Below are 18,536 nucleotides of genomic sequence, written 5' to 3' on the forward strand. Positions count from 1 at the left end.
TAGACTGTTTTCAATTCATCCTCTTGTGTTGTGATGCATGCTGCATCACCCTTCTTTTTGGCTACACATTTTATAGTTGTAATATGGGCATGAGTGGTCTACCTGATATGTCCACCTGAAACAACATTAATTTCAGTAATTATAATGCAAAAGCATAGCTACCTGCTGGTTGTATGACCATACATGCATGGTAGATGGCTAGCTTTGTAGCTATGATGTTTTATCATTTTGGTATAACATAATGCACGTATATATATACCTGTGTATGTCATGATAGGTCCGATCAGCCTATGTGGCTCATCCAAATATGTTCTACTAGATATTTCATGGCACATCTTGCTATTTCCATGGCAAGCCATCTAAAAACACAGTTATATACTATGTACTCAGCTAAAAATGAATCCTTATCTACATAGTAGTACTAGCAGGGCATAATCTAAATTTTCATTCAAATCAAAAGTAATTCCTTCATGCCAGAACAGTGCATGCAGCCAGTCTCCTTAATTAAGAATATAGTGAATTATTTTCCTAGGCAGACTATTGTAACAAAGAAGGTAAAATAAATATAATTAATAGATTAAAATTATGCATTCCATGTATATTATGGTTGTAAAAATTCAAGTTGTCACTACATAATACAGTAATTATTCTTCCATCTTCTTAATGCTATATACTTTCAGTGTTCTGACATTCCTGGTTGTATTGGGGAAGTAGTGCCACTGCTATCAGAAAGAAATTCTACAGAACTGCATAGTGAGCTACACTCAGAAGACATCTTACTATCAAGGGATGCAGCTTTCACAAGTGATAATTGTCTCTTTTTGTCTCCTTTGAGTGGTACACCAGCAGGCATTGTGTGCTCATTTTGGCAATATCTTTTAAAAATTTCACTCAAAGATGGCTGGTTCTTTTTTTTCCTTTCTGGATATAGAGAATTTACTATGAAGGAGTATACCTCTTTGTTGAGTGCTGTTAACATATTCACTTGGCTCACACTGTGCGACTTCATGGTGAGCTGACTATCATTATTGCTGCTGGGGACATCCAAACTTAATGATTGAACTTGCTTGAGTCTGTTACTAACACTGTCTGGGAGATCTTCACACAAATGTGACAACTGGGGTTTATGTTGGAATGATGTATTATCAGTAGCACATAAGCTAACTGCTGGGGATGAGTCTACTTGTCTCTTAATTTTTACAAACTGATAATTGTAATTATCATTTACTCTGTCTTCAGATGTTGTATTTGTTTGTGGTTCTTCACTATGCAGTTCCTCATAGGCAGGAGTAAGTGTGTTCGGTGAAGAAGGCTCCTGTGGTGATGAAGTATCAACTGGAGGAAGACTGTAAACTTTATGTTCTGGTAAATGTGGAAGGGAGGCATGATGGGAATATCTGTTAACTGGCAGTTGTAGAGAATTGCACTCAATAGAGACTTCTGACGCTTGTGCATAAGCATAGTCATTTTCACTAGTGTAGCGCAAGTGCGAATCAGAGTGACTCCGAGTCATCCTTGAGGTATAATCAGCTCTCTCTGTATCTGCTAGGATGGTAATATATTCTGATTGTGGATTACTTGTTTGGGTTTGAAGGCTTTGAGTTTTAGCTATAGACAGTTGTCTTTCAAAGTCAATCTTTTCATAATGATTAGGGCCTTTCCTTTTGTATGATCCTATGCTTGCATATGAATTTTCTTGGCCTTCAGAATCTGGAATGTCCTTTTGAGATGGAAACCAATCTTCCACACTCTCATAAGGTTCTGCTGCCTTCCTTTCAATGGTTTGTGTTGTAGCAGTGTTGATAGTTGGCTTCATTGTGGCTAAAATATGAAGAGTGTAAACATTGTTCACATTGACATACCATGCTCTTCTATTGAATATTTGGTATCGTCATTTAGGCAGAAATTTAACATATAACAGTGCATTTTCAATTAGCTGTACTGCACCATATTTTCAACATGAGTACATGTGAAATTGTACACAGTAAAAAATAAGTAGTGAATACTGTGGTGAATAGTGAACGTCACTGTACATTTTAGTGACCGTCATTAAGAATTTTCAGTGACGTTCACTATTCGCCACAGTATTCTCTACTTATTTTTACTGTGTATGCATGTACAGTACAGGTTTTTCAATGATGATTGGTGCGTATGTGCGGATACCAGGCATTCAATAGCAATCATAAAACTTTTGAAACTGCAATTTTCACTAAACTGACAGTTGAAAATTCTAATAGAGCAGTCATGCTTACTCACATTTTTGAAATGAAATACTCTTATGTAGCAACCGATTAAAAATTTAGAAGACTATTTAAGGCTAAGGCATCAATGTAGATGGTCTAATACAAACATCATTGACCAAAGATGGTGGCATAACTTTAGAATTTCTCCTGAGCATAACAAAAGCATAACAATGATCAGTTTTATAAGCATAACAGCCTTATGTCTTAATTATACAGTATATATCTAACTGTGTAGGATACAAACTCACCAGATCGTTTCCTATTTGGAGTAATATATATTGGTTCACAAAACGATTCAGAAATGTTTAAAGAGTGGGAACTCCTTGGGGGAACTGGTAGCTCAATTTTGCCTACATCATATATTACACGTGTATACTCATTCATGCTGAATATTATGTCACATACCTGTGCGTGCGTGTGAAATTGTTGCTCCTCTAGATCTGGCAGGAACACTGTGATGTAAATATATATAAGCTAATGCAATGCTTTAAGGTAGTAGTGTACAACGTACGGTTTTGCTGTATCACTCCTTTCTTTATGTGGTGGTACTAATCCTAACTTCTTACTCAGTGAGTCAACAAGCTTAGAGATATTCTCAAGAAATACTAGAAATATAGCATTACTGTATGTTACACATGCATACTTAGAGTATGAAAATAATTCACATATACAATGTCTTGGACACACGATAGACTGTACTTAACAGTTAACAATGCACAACACATAGCCACAATGTAATGTATTATATCCATGCAGTTCAGTATGTATGTACAATTGGATCATCAGAATGTCTTGAGAACCAAGAACAAAACTCACCATGTTGATTTGATAGTAAGGTGCTTTTATAATTTTGAACTGGGATGATTGCTGCCACAGTTCGTTGTGCTGTAAAAATAGCCTGACATTTTCCTGCCATGTTTACATAGGCATTGGCTTGCTCCTTTAATGCTGCCTTCACAAATGTTATCTGTTGAGAAAATTACGTTCAACAAGTATTTTGTAATAATAATTTTATACACAGAGAGAGAATGATATTGTGCACTTTGTTCTTGTAATGATGATGGTGAATGCTGCACATGTGATGTTTATAGTACGGACAGTAATCTTAAAGTATAAAATGTCACATGCACTGTTTTAACTATGTACGTATGTACTTTGGTATGTTCCAACTTGTTGATGATATCTGCTACTTTCTCCTGCATGGAAGTGTATTGTGATATCATCTAAAGGACAATTTTAGACACAAAGCAAGTGATAAGATTAACTAAACTGTTTTCAATTCTTCCTTTTGTGTTGTGATGCATGCTGCATCACCCTTCTTTTTGGCTGCATCAAACTACACAGAAATAATTATAAACTTCAAGAAAACATAAATCAAATAATTCGGAGTAGCATCTAACATTTACAGTATACAGGTACATATGTCAAATTTTGAACAGTTACTTCTAGACAATCACAAGCAGGAAAACATATTCATAGCACAAATGTTAATTTTGTTCAATATTAATGTGTTAAAAATACCTGATTTTTAGCGGTAGTCACTTTAGAATAGCACGTCGTTAATTCCTTATTGTGCTCATCTATCTCTGTTTCAGTTTTAAATAGCATCTTAAGATAGTGTTGATAACTAGAGTACTGTAAACAAAGAGGAAAATGATCAAATTGGAGTCAGACGGAACCATACACACAGGTAGCATCCAATTTTCAAAGAATATGTGATCAGATTTACAAAAAGGTATATTGATACCTTTTCCACATATCTTTTACATGCCGGCAAACAAATTATGTAACACTTGACTCCTTATACTGATTAACTTACTCTTAGTTTCAAAATGCAGCCAGATACTTTAGTTGCACTCATAGAAAATTTCAGGCAATTATATATGCAATGATAAAAATATTATGCTGAAAATATGGGTCAGATTTTGTGTGTGAAAAAGGTACAGTGTACCTTTTCATAAATCTGGCATATTCATTTCAATACTAACATAATTTTATGCAGTACACAATAAAGTGTAGCTGTATTAGTTTGGAAGATTATTTTGACAAAAAATGCTCATTCACTAAAATAATAATTTGTTACCTAATACCATACCTGTTTCAGTGCCCATACAAAAGTCTCAATAGTAGCAGTGAAATTTATCCCGTATTTCACTGGTAGCAGTGAAAAAGTTGTAATTGCAATTTCATTGGCTAGAATTTATGTTAACAATTAGTGTTGACACGTGTTTAGTACATAGTGACAAATTGCGTACATGGCAACGCTAATGCACAGCATGCGCATATGCAGCGAGTATGGTATTAACTGGGAATAGCATGGGTAGCAGTGAAATTTGGGATAAATACCACTCTTGTTGTATTGGAAATGGTAAATTTCACTCGGCTTCGCCTTGTGAAATTTATCCCCATTTCCAATACAACACTCGTGATATTTATCCCAAATTTCACTGCTACCCATGCTATTACTAGTACTAACCTCCCAGTTAGCTACTGTATACAGTGTAGCTATTTTGAGATAATAGATTTTGAGACATCACGCATGCAAAATATTATTGGCTTGTCATTTTGGATTTGGTTAAAACACAAGTACACATTAGCCCATACCTGTTCAACAAATTTTTCGATGGTTTTCTCCCACATCCAGTTTAGTTCTGCAATTTTCCCAAATATCTGACCAAACACCTGGTTCTGCTCTCCCTTGCTCCACTGCAACAAACTACTCATTGCTAAATAGAAAACAGCTATTATTAGCAATGAAATTTGTCTAATTTTTAAAACATTCTTGTTAAATTTGTAAACTTTTACAGTTTAATCATCAAAAATATATAGGTAGGAAAACCGGTCTTATCACCAATGTCAGCAGATTAAATTTTTCACCAAGCTACATGAATAAACTATCTAATATTTCACAATCAAAATCAGTTAGACTTAAGTGGTCTGCTTTTCCCACGCCCAATGGCCATCCGTACATGCAGCCTTTATGGAGCTCTAGTCAGCCTGGGGATAGCTGTATGTGGCTGTACAGCTCCATGATGCTGAATAAAGACCTGTGCTATCAATTTCCTTTCAATTAAACCAATGTTGGCTACTTGTACAGTGGATGCTCTTGAAGGTATGGAATTTATGTAAAATGTTTGAAAATTTGATACACATAGCTTCAACCATTGGCGAACTACAACACACTAAATACCGGCATTTCTCGATACTTTTAAATAGGTGATAAGATCAGTTTTCCCAGACTGGGTCACATATGCTAAGCTATGGCCTAGAATCTTGGATTGTAGATGTAAACATATCATGTCATCATATAGAAAATGGTATGCAGAGTTCACTTTGCCCACTGGAGTCTCTTGTTGGTAAAGAAACTTGGAGACAGTTGCATGGATTGGCACTAAGAGACTTGTGGTTAACCATGTGCTAATCAACAAACAAATCAAACCCACCATTTTCTAATTATGTCATTGGCAAATAGCATCTTTGAAGTATAAACACCACCAGTGTTAAAATGGTACGTAAAAGCTTGGTTCCAGCCTCGCATCATTTTAACAAGTCATCACAATAAGTTGTTTATACTTTTTTCCCAGTGTCTTTCTTACAACATGCGGTCAATATTTTCATACCATTGCTTTTAGTAGTGGCAAATTTTGCAGCTGATTTTTGTAGGTCTTTCTCTACTTGCATTGCAAACCAGAGGGATGAGCTATTAGACTCGAGTTCATTAGTCATCTCTTTGAATACAGTGGTAGTCGTTCTACTGCTCCACTCTATGATTTGTCCTGCATTAGAGGACAAAATAACACACTGATGGACCAGTGGCAGATCTATCAATCAAGGAATGTAGTTTAAGACAACTTTTGTCCTAGTTAATTACATTGTTTAATGCATTGTATTTACTGTGATTATAAACTAAGTAGTCCTGAATTCAATTCAGAGATTCTAAAATCTCAAAATTTTCTTTCCTAGATTCCTTCAATTGTTATTCCTTAACTATAGCACATTCTATATTAATTTTCAGAACTTGTTTTTAAAAAATTCTACATCTGCCATTGAGGACGAATCAATACACATACAGTTATATGTTCACATACATAATGGAATGATTTACAAATATCCTGATGATTAGCAAAAACCCTGACCTCAATTATTATCAAGGTCTTTGAATAAGTGATCAAAGATTTCATGCTCAGCCACCTTATGACCAAAAAGTTAATAACTGAAGTACAACACAGGTTTGTGCCACGTAGGTCATGTAAAACCCAACTACTAAGTGTTCTTAATAAATTGACTATACTTAATAAATTGAACATTTAATCCCTAATTCAGTCTATACCCCCAAGAATGAAATAGGGATTAAATGTTCACTAGTATATCTGCAGGTGACCTCCTTGTTTCCCTACTTTCTATTTCTATGATCCCTAATCGAACTTAAAATTTCTAATTTTTCCTTACACTTGTTATTGTATTGCTTGATTCCCGTCACCAAATGGAACAAAAACTGATGCAGGCGGGAGGTGATTATTGATTATTAATTATACGTTTGACTTCTGTTATTTCAGTCTCTGACTGCTCTATTAGAGTACCTCGATCTTGAAGGCTGCCTGGATAGTACGCCCATGCACCCCTGTTTAACAAGTGTAGAGGGACTTCTATCCTTCTGCTATGTTTATATGCACAGCTAATACATTTACCTTAAAACGTGTCACTTTGTGCCTCCTTCTATCAAGGAAGGAAAACGTTATAGAATCAAGCATGGTAAGATAATTCTGAGGGAAGCAGCTACTTTCCAAAGCAACAAGTGAAGTCAACCAACTCCAAACAACATGTACCTGTAAAACCATGTGATGAACAATATTAACGAAATCAAGCTTGATGTTGTGTTTCAACATCCACCACTCTGTAATTATAGAACTCATTTGTACCATTATCTGTGTGATATACTCTCTGTGAGGTTTACACAGTAATAATAATAATAATAGTCATGAAATAGTGCACTCACGTGATCTATAATTAAATAATTAAAATTTGGTGCGGCTTTCTAAAAATTGATGCAGGCGGTGACGTACAGTATGTTACCATTATAACTTAGAAAAAATACGACACCAAAAGGTACAAAAAATGAAAAAAAAACGTTGTCACAACGGGCACTCGAACTATGTACCTCCAGCCTGAAGAGCAATGTTCCCAACCACTGTAGTCAAGGGGTGGATTTATGGGGAGTGCTTGGGGTGCTGAAGCACTCCCCCTCCAAAATTTTACCATGTACAAACTAGAAAGCTTCTAGAAGTTGCGGTATAGCATCTTATATGTATGCATGGGCAATGAAAAGATGGAAAAAGAAGGGAGAATTTTACTTAGAATTACTAAGAGGGATTACTTTTGGTGTGAGACTTAACCTAAAAGCTGTTAAAAATCGAAATACTCTAATAGAACAGTCAACTACTCTAATAGAACATCCATCATAATGTTTTTTTCAAGAGTTGCCAGTGTGTTTTCTTGACCTGTGCACTGCTATCTTACCATTGCTCCAAACATCCTGCCATATACTAATCACTTTCTGAGAACAATTTCTGTCAAATAGTTTAATATTATAGTGGGTATTTTCAGTTGTTGCTACATTGATGTTTGGGTTAACACGCTTAAGTAAAACAGTTAATTTCTTAGCATGCATACAGTTAACAAGGCTGTATATAGTATCCACCCCAAAAACACCTTCGCTGTAAAAAAAGGCGCGTCCAAGAAACTACAAATACCCAGAATTAACCCAATGTAAAAAAAAAAAAACAGCTCAACTGAAGAAAAAAATAGCTGGTAACTTAAAGAGCTGATATCTGGAGCGACCAAGAATACAACTAACTACAACTGCTAAAGTTTTAATCCATGCAAGAACACCTTGGCTGTAAAGCAGGTGCTTATACAATTATACATGAAAGTAAAACTAACTGGCAACTGAAATAGCTGATATCTGAAGCGACCAAGAATGAATGTTCATATACAACTAATTCAAAATTTTAACATTGAACCTTTATCATTCAGCTGTGTTCTAAATTCACTCTTGCTGCATCCTTAAGTAATTTCTTTTAATTCTATAATTGGCTGGTAATTTGGCCGCCTTTTTTAATAGTCAGTATATAGATCAAAAAAGGTGGCCAAATTACCAGCCAATTATAGAATTAAAAGAAATTACTTAAGGATGCAGCAAGAGTGAATTTAGAACACAGCTGAATGATAAAGGTTCAATGTTAAAATTTTGCATTAGTTGTATATGAACATTCATTCTTGGCCGCTTCAGATATCAGCTATTTCAGTTGCCAGTTAGTTTTACTTTCATATATAATTGTATAAGCACCTGCTTTACAGCCAAGGTGTTCTTGCATGGATTAAAACTTTAGCAGCTGTAGTTAGTTGTATTCTTGGCTGCTCCAGATATCAGCTCTTTAAGTTACCAGTTATTTTTCTCTTCAGCTGAGCTGTTTTTTTACATTGGGTTAATTCCGGGTACTTGTAGTTTCTTGGACACGCCTTTTTTTACAGCAAAGGTGTTTTGGGGGTGGATATCACTCATTTTTGTCGGTGATAGGCTTTACAAACTGGTGAAAAAGATAATGTTTAGATGATATGTAAAAAGGAGCAATGCAGAATAATTATCTTGGAGAGTCAAAGATGCACCTGTCATCTTGTCTGACAGTGTTGTAAAAGCCATACATACTAATGACTGTTTCATAACCCCGTAAATTCAGAAGTATGAATCTACAGTTTAGTATGACTGATCTATTAGAGTAAATCTATCTTTACTGCATGTGATAATTACTGTATCTCATATCTACATGCTTCAGAGACCTTATGCTCAAAAGTAAACTTGCAAGTGCCTAATTAGTTCACAGTTGTTATATACACAGCTATAAATACATATATTGTCACTATTATCAAGAGTCCTTAATAAGAGTACAATATGGACTCTTAATTGTTATTATCGTACAGTATTTTATAATCATTTTTTAATACTGTGGTCACAGCTTCAGGATTGGAGGTGCAGAGAAAGGAATTAATAGAGGACTCATGATCAATCATCAAGACTCAGGGAGATGGAATAGCTATGGACATGCAATGCCAGTACTATATAACCCCTCAAGGATGTCAAGTGCAGTATAGATGCAACCACCTAGTGCATAAGAACAGAGCCTCGATCATCACCTTTTGACTGAATTTTTATACCTGATGAAGTAGTTAAAACTAAAAGTTGCAGTACGTACTTATACTTTCCTGAGGGAGCGTGCCCCCAGACTCCTTTGCCTGTTTAGCAGAATAATAGGATTGAGCCTTACTAGCTACCACTGTCAACTTTATTCTGGTGGCCCGGACTATCAGCAGCATAATACAGTAGCTGTAGAAAATGCTAGTTAATGCCCCTAGGCAGAGCTATAAGGGCGGCATTTTTCCCTACAATCACAATAGTTCTTCTTGCAGTTCTTTGCCCGACCATCAACTGCTGTCAAAACATTAATCTCATCCCCCAGACCCTTCCTCAAGCACGCTTATCACACAAAAATAACTTAGTTTAGCAGTGCACAAACAATTCTTGACAGCTTATACTATATTCAGGGCTGGGGGAAGCATCAAATTATTGGTCAGGCAAAGCTATCAAAATAACTTGGTAAATTTTCATGGATAACTTACTGTTACAGTGAAATATTGGTCAGGCTCTTGCCTGAGCTGCCTGGGTACTTCCCTCAGCCCTGATATTAAAGTACACATGCATACCACCAGAATCCAGATTGACAACTATAACTTACCCCAAGAAGTAGTATGTGCAACATCAGTTAATGATTTTAAGAAATTGATTGACCAGTATTCATCTAACACTATGTATATGTGTATGTAATTAGTCTACTTGTATTTTTTTTACCTGTTGATCAGGTGTAACAGGCAATAACTATCATGTGAACTATGTAGGGGAAATCTCGTGGAGAGTCCCTAATCACCTTAAGCAGACACACGTGATATGTGGTTTTAAATTCAATGTAATTCGATGGTGAGGTGTACTTTAATGAGAAACTCGTCCCTCGTGAGAAACTACACTGCTTGAGCAATGCTTGAAGAAGTAAGAGTCTAGAATACTGAGGTACTTGATGATATATGGCGGTCTTGAAGGCTAATGAAACGAGGAGTGAAGTTTGTGTAAAGTGTCACATCGCCACACACTGATTCACTGTGCTTGTGCGATAGGGTTTTTGGACCTGTCCACCAGATGTTGAAAGGAAATTCATTCCACAGCTAGATGTTGAAAGGAAATTCCCCTATGGCATACTAATTTTCCAGATCAGTTTATATACACTCAACCACAGAAATGTAGAACTTTGGTTGCAGGTGGAAAATAAACACCTTTTTACTCAGTTACAAGAGATTCACCCAGCTGAGATAAAATGTTGAAGTGAATGTCATTAGAGGTGGAAAATATTTTACTCAGTTACAAGAGATTCACCCAGCTGGGATAAAAAGTTGAAGTGAATATCATTAGTACCAACTTGTTTGTTAACCGGTATTGGACAATTCCAAGTGTCCAGATTATGCAGTTGTCCTCATGTTCAAGTTTACACGTTTAGGCAAGTTCCACAACATCCTATAATCTATTACTATATCAGTGTGGAATAATGCTTATATAATATTTTTCATATTTTTCAATACCGGTGTATTGTATTTAACACCTGCTTGTTGGTTGTTGCAGGCCATCTGGTCATACCACTTTATCCACTAGCAGTTGGATGTGATCATGGTATGTAAGTTGAGACCATGCAGGAACAAAGATACAATTGTCATGAATTTCAGGTCAGTTGACGTACAGAGGAATTGTATTATTGCAATTGTTCTTTTTGTAGTTCTCAATTATCAGTTACCAGGTTGTGATAACGTACTTTTGTTTGACTAATGTCCTAATGTTCTGGTTTACATGCTTACCCAACAGTTATGTTATCCACTTAACCTGGGATATAATTTTTTGTTCATTTTGATTATCCATTCTATTATTGGTACAGCCTGACATATTGATTTTTAGTACAATCTTTTTTTAATTCAGTGCCTGATGGATTGTTTCGTCAGATATTGAAACAGGTGTCTTTGGTGTTGCAACCGATGTTCCAGGTTAGTTGCATGTGTGTTTAATTAAGGTTAACTTCAGTGCCTGCTTATTTTTTTACAGGTCTCGATATCACGTGTCATGAATGTCAGGTCAGTAGACGTACAGAGGAATTGTATTATTGCAATTGTTCTTTTTGTAGTTATCAATTATCAGTGTATACTAGTGACATGAAGGGTGTGAACTTCCAGGTTAGTCTACTCAGATGTATCGGGCATAGTGTTCTGATGGGACCAAACAAATATCCAGTGTAGACTGTAGTGGCATCAAGGGTGTTAATTTCCAGGTCAGTTTACATGTTGTGATTTTAGTGATTTTTTCCTAGTACCCAGATTTTAAGAGTATTGTATTTAATACCCACCTGTTATGTTTTTAAATTATGGCATATCAGTGTGGACAATGCAACAGTAAGCCTTCTGTGTTGTAGTAAGTATTTGTTTCATAATTATGCTGTTGTCCCAGAATGGCACAATTTTCGGGCAACCAGTGAATCCAGTAGCACAAACATTGTATTATGACCAGGTTGTGATAACATACTTTTGTTTGACTGATATCCTAATGTTCTGATTTATAGTATTTATTTCCTAGTACCCACATTTTGTATTTAATGCCTGTTAATGTGGACAGTGCAACAGTAAGCTTTCTGTGTTGTAGTAACTATTTGTTTCATATGCTGTTGTGCCAGCATGGTCAGTTTTCGGGTAACCAGTGTGAAGTCCAGTGGTACAAACATTGTGTTATGACCAAGTTGTGATAGCGTACTTTTGTTTGACTAATGTCCTAATGTTCTGGTTTATATGCTTACCCAACAGTTATGTTATTCACGGCCTGGGATACAATTTTTGTCCATTTTGATTATCCATCCTATTATTGGTACAGCCTGGCATATTGATTTTTTAGTACATTCTCTTATTAATTCAGTGCCTGCTGGATTGTGTCATCAGATATGAAACAAGCGTCTTTGGTGTTGCGACTGATGTTCCAGGTTAGTTGCATGTGTGTTTAATTTAAGGTTAGCTTCAGTGCCTGCTTATTCTTTTACAGGTCTCAGTATCGTCATGCTGACATACAAGAGATCATCACTATCGTTAAACTATTTTTAGTAATGTCTTGATTTGATGTTGATTAACATTGTGTTACGTATTGTAATAACACTGTTGTATGTTTACCATACAGCAAGAAATTTTCATGGCCATCTTATCCATGAAATTTGAATATTGTGTAAGCTGTGTGGACTTATATACAGGGTCACTGGCAAACCACGAACCACATTCCAGTCACAACACCACGAACCACATTCCAGCCACAACACCACAAACCACATCCCGGCCACATTCGAGCAATCCATTACAAAAATTTGTTGCACTATCTATGTGCGCATGAAATCCACAACACAAGCTCCATGGTACACACTAGTACATAGAGGTGTTAGATAGTAACCCCTAAAGGCTTGTTACCTTTTGTATTCACCTTACCTTTGTGGTTAATTTATTGAAATAAACAGAGCATTGAAGACTATGCTTAAACCACCTTTGCTGGTGACAGTTCAAATCTGGCGATTAATAAACGCTTGCATGGGGAGTGGCACTAAATGGAATCTAAAAGATTTCTACTTAAAATGCCATCCCTAGGGAACTTATGGTTCTGCATACTGTCACAATTTGTTTATCAGACATTAGAGTTTGTGTCCATGTCGTGTCTTTAAAAGTTATTTTAGGGATTAGAGGTTTGGTCAAAGAGAATACGCATATGGGCAAACCAGAATGGGAAAATGTCAGTGCTAGATGGACTGTACAAACACAGCTATGTTGACTGGTATAACGTGACAGTACGTGTAACATAAGATAGTCTGGTAGAAAAATAAAGTGAAATATGCCTATTTTTTATTTTGCGAGGCATACTTTTTTATTTTAGCGAGGTCGCAAGAAACCTATGGATGATAACAACTCCTAAAGATTTTATCACGTAACGCAATACAAATCTATTGAGAGATGTTGCATAATCCAGGACTAATATTGCTAAACCGACGCTACACGTAAATAACTCACAGTAGAGTAAGCGATCTATTGTCGGACACCATCTATAATCGGACACTTTTTCTCAAAAACTACCAGGCCGAATCTTCTGAATTTTTCCAGGGATAAACTTCACACTTAGCCTAGCAATGTACCAAAATTTGGGCTGGAAAGCTTTTGTGGTTGCTTTGCTACAGACGATTAAAGTGACTCCGAAAACCTCTAATCGGAAGTTTACCTCTTTTATCGGACACCACCCAGCAATCCTCCACTAAAAGATGAAATTCCTCACAACCACCACTGACTGTTAGGGGAATACATGTACTTTCTAAGCAGCCATAGTTTGTTTCATTCCTCTACTCGTAAGCGGAGCTACAACCATTAATATTCGGGTGTGTCGCGACCTCAGTAATCGGACAGAGCAGAATTACATTTCACGCGGTTTTATCACTTCAAAGCTACCTTTTAGGTATAATTAGCCACGAAAATGAAAAGTGTGGTACAAGGGATTTCCAAGGAGTTGTAAAATTTTACCATTTTAGCGATCAGTATGCCGGCTACTGTGGGACTCCACAAAATGACTTATGGACTGTTCCGAAGAACTTTTAGCACTGAAATACATGGGTGTAGCACGAAGGGGAGGGTCTATAAGTCCTTCCACCCCTCCACTTCCAATTATCAAGATATACTCTATAGAGCAGTCATGTGTCCAAATAAACATTTAGATTCAGGTTTTAGTAAAATTCAGTCATCTTTGTCACCAAAATCAATTTCAGAAGACTACTCTTCAACTTTCCTGTTGCATGGGGTTATTCCTCCAGACTCCCTTGATAGAACATGCTTTGCATGGTAAGAATGCTTCTCACTCTCAACCAGCTATGCTACTTAAGCCCTTCATGCACCTAATTAACTTTTGCTATCTGCTCTTACAGCCATGCATGTCACACATGCTTTGCAACACGTTAAACAAAAGGTAGTTTTGTATGAAATAAACAACTAGCTACATGCACTCACTGTGATATAGCTATATACAGCTAGTAATTAGCTAGAAGATATTACAGATTTTGAACCAAAGAAAGGCATGACATGTACACTATATAGATATAGCTGTGAAAAGTGTATAATGTAGGTTAAAAGCACACAATTAGCTCCAATCTGGATCGTAATTCAGGGCCGGAGCCCAGAGATTTTGAGTGGTCAGGCCATTCATGGACTACAATGGAGGTCATAGTCATGCACACTACATTTTATTGATTTGAAATTTAAATCACATTATCTACTGTAATGTATTTTGTGTGTGCTAGCTACAGCATGTATTAACATGCTAAGCTAAGGAAGTCTGGGGACATGCTCCCTGGAAAAATTTTTGAAAATACATGTTCTGAAATGGCATCTGGAAGCTATTTTACATACACGGTCTCTTTCTGTTTTTTACACCAAGAATATATCCAGGTAATTTTGTGCTACTGTATACCAATTAATTCAATTTAATATATAGCTAGTAGCTAATTTTACTTTCATGATACAAAGTGAGTTTAGTTCTTTTGAGATACAGAAGCAATTTTGATTGTAATTGTTAATACATAACATGCATTATCAATTAGCCTATTGTGCAATTCTATGCAGATGGTTCATTAGAAAGTAATTTGAAAACAATTAAAATGGATATAATGGCTTAGATCAACCAGTGTAATAAGAGTATTGATATTGTATACCGAATGCTCTAACTATCACCATGACTGTTCTATTAGAGTATAATGCGATGACTGCTCTATTAGAGTATCTCGATCTTTTTGCAAATTCAAGTGGCTGAAAAGTGGTCCGGCCGGTCCGGCCTTGGACTAATTAATTTAACTGCTGGAATGGTTGTTTGCAGAAATGGCAAATATATAGTGATTGTTACTCCAGAACATGAACATGTGATGTCATTCTTTTCATCACTTATATGTGACCCAATTTCTTGACTGGATGATAGGAGTTCTTAGCAATGTACAAGTTTTGTTTTCCACCTGCAAATTAGCTATATACACATGCATGCATGTCTTATTTTTAATTAAGCAAAATCATACCTTTCATTGAGCACATTGTATAGTATGTGTGACATGCATGGCTGCAAGGGATATAGCAGAAATAAGGTGCATAAGGGATTTACAAGCTAGAATGGTAGCTGGTCCATACGGTTTGCAGTGCATGTGATAAGTATACACTTATCATCATCTAAAGCATGCACTATCAAGAGGGTCTGGGAGCATGACTCCCCAAAAAAGCTTTGAAAATTAGCCTTCTGAAATTCATTTTGATGTACCAAGGTTGAAATTTTATTCAAAAATGCACCTAAATACTTATTTGAATACATGACTGTTCCATTAGAGTAGCTGACTGCTCTATTAGAGTATATCTTGATAATTGGAAGTGGAGGGGTGGAAGGACTTTAGACCCTCCCCTTTGTGCTACACCCATGCATTTCAGTGCTAAAAGTTCTTCGGAACAGTCCATAAGTCATTTTGTGGAGTCCCACAGTAGCATACTGATCGCTAAAATGGTAAAATTTTACGACTCCTTAGAAGTCCAATTAGATTTTGTACCACACTTTTCATTTTCGTGGCTAATTATATCTAAAAGGTAGCTTTGAAGTGATAAAACCGCGTGAAATGAAATTCTGCTCTGTCCGATTACAGAGGTCGCGACACACCCGAATATCAATGGTTGTAGCTCCGCTTACGAGTGGAGGAATGAAACAAACTATGGCTGCTTAGAAAGTACATGTATTCCCCTAACAGTCAGTGGTGGTTGTGAGGAATTTCATCTTTTAGTGGAGGATTGCTGGGCGGTGTCCGATAAAAGAGGTAAACTTCCGATATTAGAGGTTTTCGGACAGTCACTTTAATCGGCTGTAGCAAAGCAACCACAAAAGCTTTCCAGCCCAAATTTTGGTACATTGCTAGGCTAAGTGTGAAGTTTATCCGTGGCAAAATTCAGAAGATTCGGCCTGGTAGTGTCTGAGAAAAAGTGTCCGATTATAGATGGTGTCCGACAATAGATCGCTTACTCTAGTGGCCCCGCGTCTTTTATGGGCGTGCGCTTTGTAGTTTCTTGGCCGCGCGACTCACTACCGTGAGTCTTGATAGGTAGCTAACCACTCTGGTATACCTAATCACTCGTCTTTGTGCATTCCACGTGCTCCAAGCCATAAATTGAACATGCTATACTCCATTTATAACAATAATAGCTAGCTACGTATGCATAATTGATTGTGGTTGCACTACGTACCTCTATTGCTATTTTCACTGGTGTCGTCCTGACCCGCTTCTCGCTGAATTTCGTTATGTAGCTATCACGCAGCTGCTATAGATACTTTTCGCAATTGTCACGCCGGGGTAATTCTCAGAAGTGTTGAAGTTAGCAATCGGCCTCAAAATCGAACCACTCTCTAGACGAACTCCTTTTTCTACTCAGATGAGTAAAGGTTATCACTTTGAATATATATATATATATATATAGCTACCATCAGGAGGTTAGAGGAAATAAAATATTACCAGGAAATAACCGTAAGCATATTATATGTCATAATCAGAGGTGCCGGCCCGGTTTATGTGGTTTGATGTCATGATGAAATTACACCAAGTATGTTAGGGGTACAATGTGACCAAACTTCAAGCTATTACCATATTTACAACTCCAGTTATGGGTTGCCAAGTACTTGTAATTGGAATGCACGCACGTGGCTCTTAAATCATAAACACTTTCATCATTATAATTGTATGTGGTGGATGGCTAGACTGAAAATTTGGAAAATTTGGACTAATGTGTTGGCTACAAAAGACACAGGTGATCTGATTTTCTGCTCAGTATCACATATAGCTAATAATGAGACAGGTGATGAAATGATGAGACATTTTTGCTTTCAGATGATATAGTTAGCAGAAATTAGTATATTAATTTCCTATGCATGATTTCTGACTTTACTGTGAAGGGTGCAGTATAGAAGTGTACAAATGTGGCAATCATATAATTCAACATGCAGTGTAGTGAAGTAATATTCAAATGCAGAAATAACAACTGAATTAATTTATTTTTAGCTTCACTCTGGATATCACTGAGTGATACCAAGAGTCCATAGTAGAGAAGAGAGTATCTAACTCAGTATTGGTCTATCAAAAATGAGCCCGGTAAGTACATAGTGGTAATTGCCCTGTGTGACCATATTTTAGCCATATTCATTTTAAAGAAACCCATGGCCATGCTGTGAGTTTTGACAGAAGCCCGTTAAACACTTTGACACCTCTTCATAGCAAGGCTTCTTTGAAATGAATATAGTAAAAACGTGGTCAAATGGGAACAAGTATCACTGTGGACTTACCGGGCTTATTTTTGATGGAGTCAGACACATGTTTCCTACCTATTGGCAGACACCAGGTAGCTAGCTGTTGTAAAGATGTGATGCTGCGTACACAGATTTTTATAGCATTCACTACTTTCCACATTTCATTGACTATAAAAGCACACTGGATTTCAACTAGAATATATCTCTCCTATGTATATACATTTCTGGCAGAGTATTTCAAATTTTCTATAAGCTTATATTGTTGACAGAGTCTCAAATTCATCCCAAAAGTCAAAAATTTGTCTTTCTTCCAGTAATGCTGTTTACAAAATGCACATTCCACTTGACTGTTATTTAGTAGTATTAGTAGGTTAAGGTTGCTATAGTCACTGCCAATACATGCTGTGTAGCTACATAACCATTCTAGTGCATATGGTATGGCCTTGTACATGTGCCCCATGTACATATATGGTCTGATGTGATTACATGGTGCTGCAAATATATTTGTGGTAAACCCAAAGAAGCCAGATGGTCATCCAATCAATGTAAGTAGTATGATATAATTTATAAGGTCTTTGATTTCTTTTCAGCTATGCACATGCGTGGGTGGTTGGGGATATTTTTGAGTATGCATAGCACCAACAGAAGCCAGCCAAGAACTTGTTGACTTGGACTTAGGGAATTAATCAGTAACATCTGCTGTAATTTCCTGGATTTGTCTCTATTGTGTTGCTTGTGTATTTCATGTTGTACCTTTACCATTTTTATATCAGCTGTGCTCATATCTACTATGGCAGTTACAGCTAGACAGCTGACTCGAGAAG

At 36.6% G+C, this 18,536-nt stretch overlaps 1 protein-coding gene and 1 long non-coding RNA gene across 2 annotated transcripts; one reads left to right on the top strand and one right to left on the bottom strand.

The window, feature by feature from the left end:
• Positions 1-533: 533 nt before the first annotated feature.
• Positions 534-16,922, bottom strand: LOC136240390 (uncharacterized). Its single transcript, XM_066031357.1, has 11 exons — positions 16,659-16,922; positions 5,864-6,019; positions 4,848-4,969; positions 3,765-3,878; positions 3,514-3,579; positions 3,398-3,466; positions 3,060-3,210; positions 2,755-2,848; positions 2,649-2,695; positions 2,492-2,593; positions 534-1,821 (listed from the first exon to the last, which is right to left on the bottom strand). Exons 2-11 carry the CDS (start codon positions 5,967-5,969, stop codon positions 677-679), a joined length of 2,016 nt encoding a protein of 671 aa, XP_065887429.1. The 5' UTR covers positions 5,970-6,019; positions 16,659-16,922; the 3' UTR covers positions 534-676.
• On the top strand, positions 11,435-12,514 carry LOC136241042 (uncharacterized). Its single transcript, XR_010694114.1, has 3 exons — positions 11,435-11,659; positions 12,295-12,358; positions 12,418-12,514. It is a non-coding gene; the product is annotated as an uncharacterized lncRNA (long non-coding RNA).
• Positions 16,923-18,536: the final 1,614 nt, after the last annotated feature.

This window comes from Dysidea avara, chromosome 12 (assembly GCF_963678975.1).
Source record: "Dysidea avara chromosome 12, odDysAvar1.4, whole genome shotgun sequence".
NCBI lineage: Eukaryota > Metazoa > Porifera > Demospongiae > Dictyoceratida > Dysideidae > Dysidea > Dysidea avara.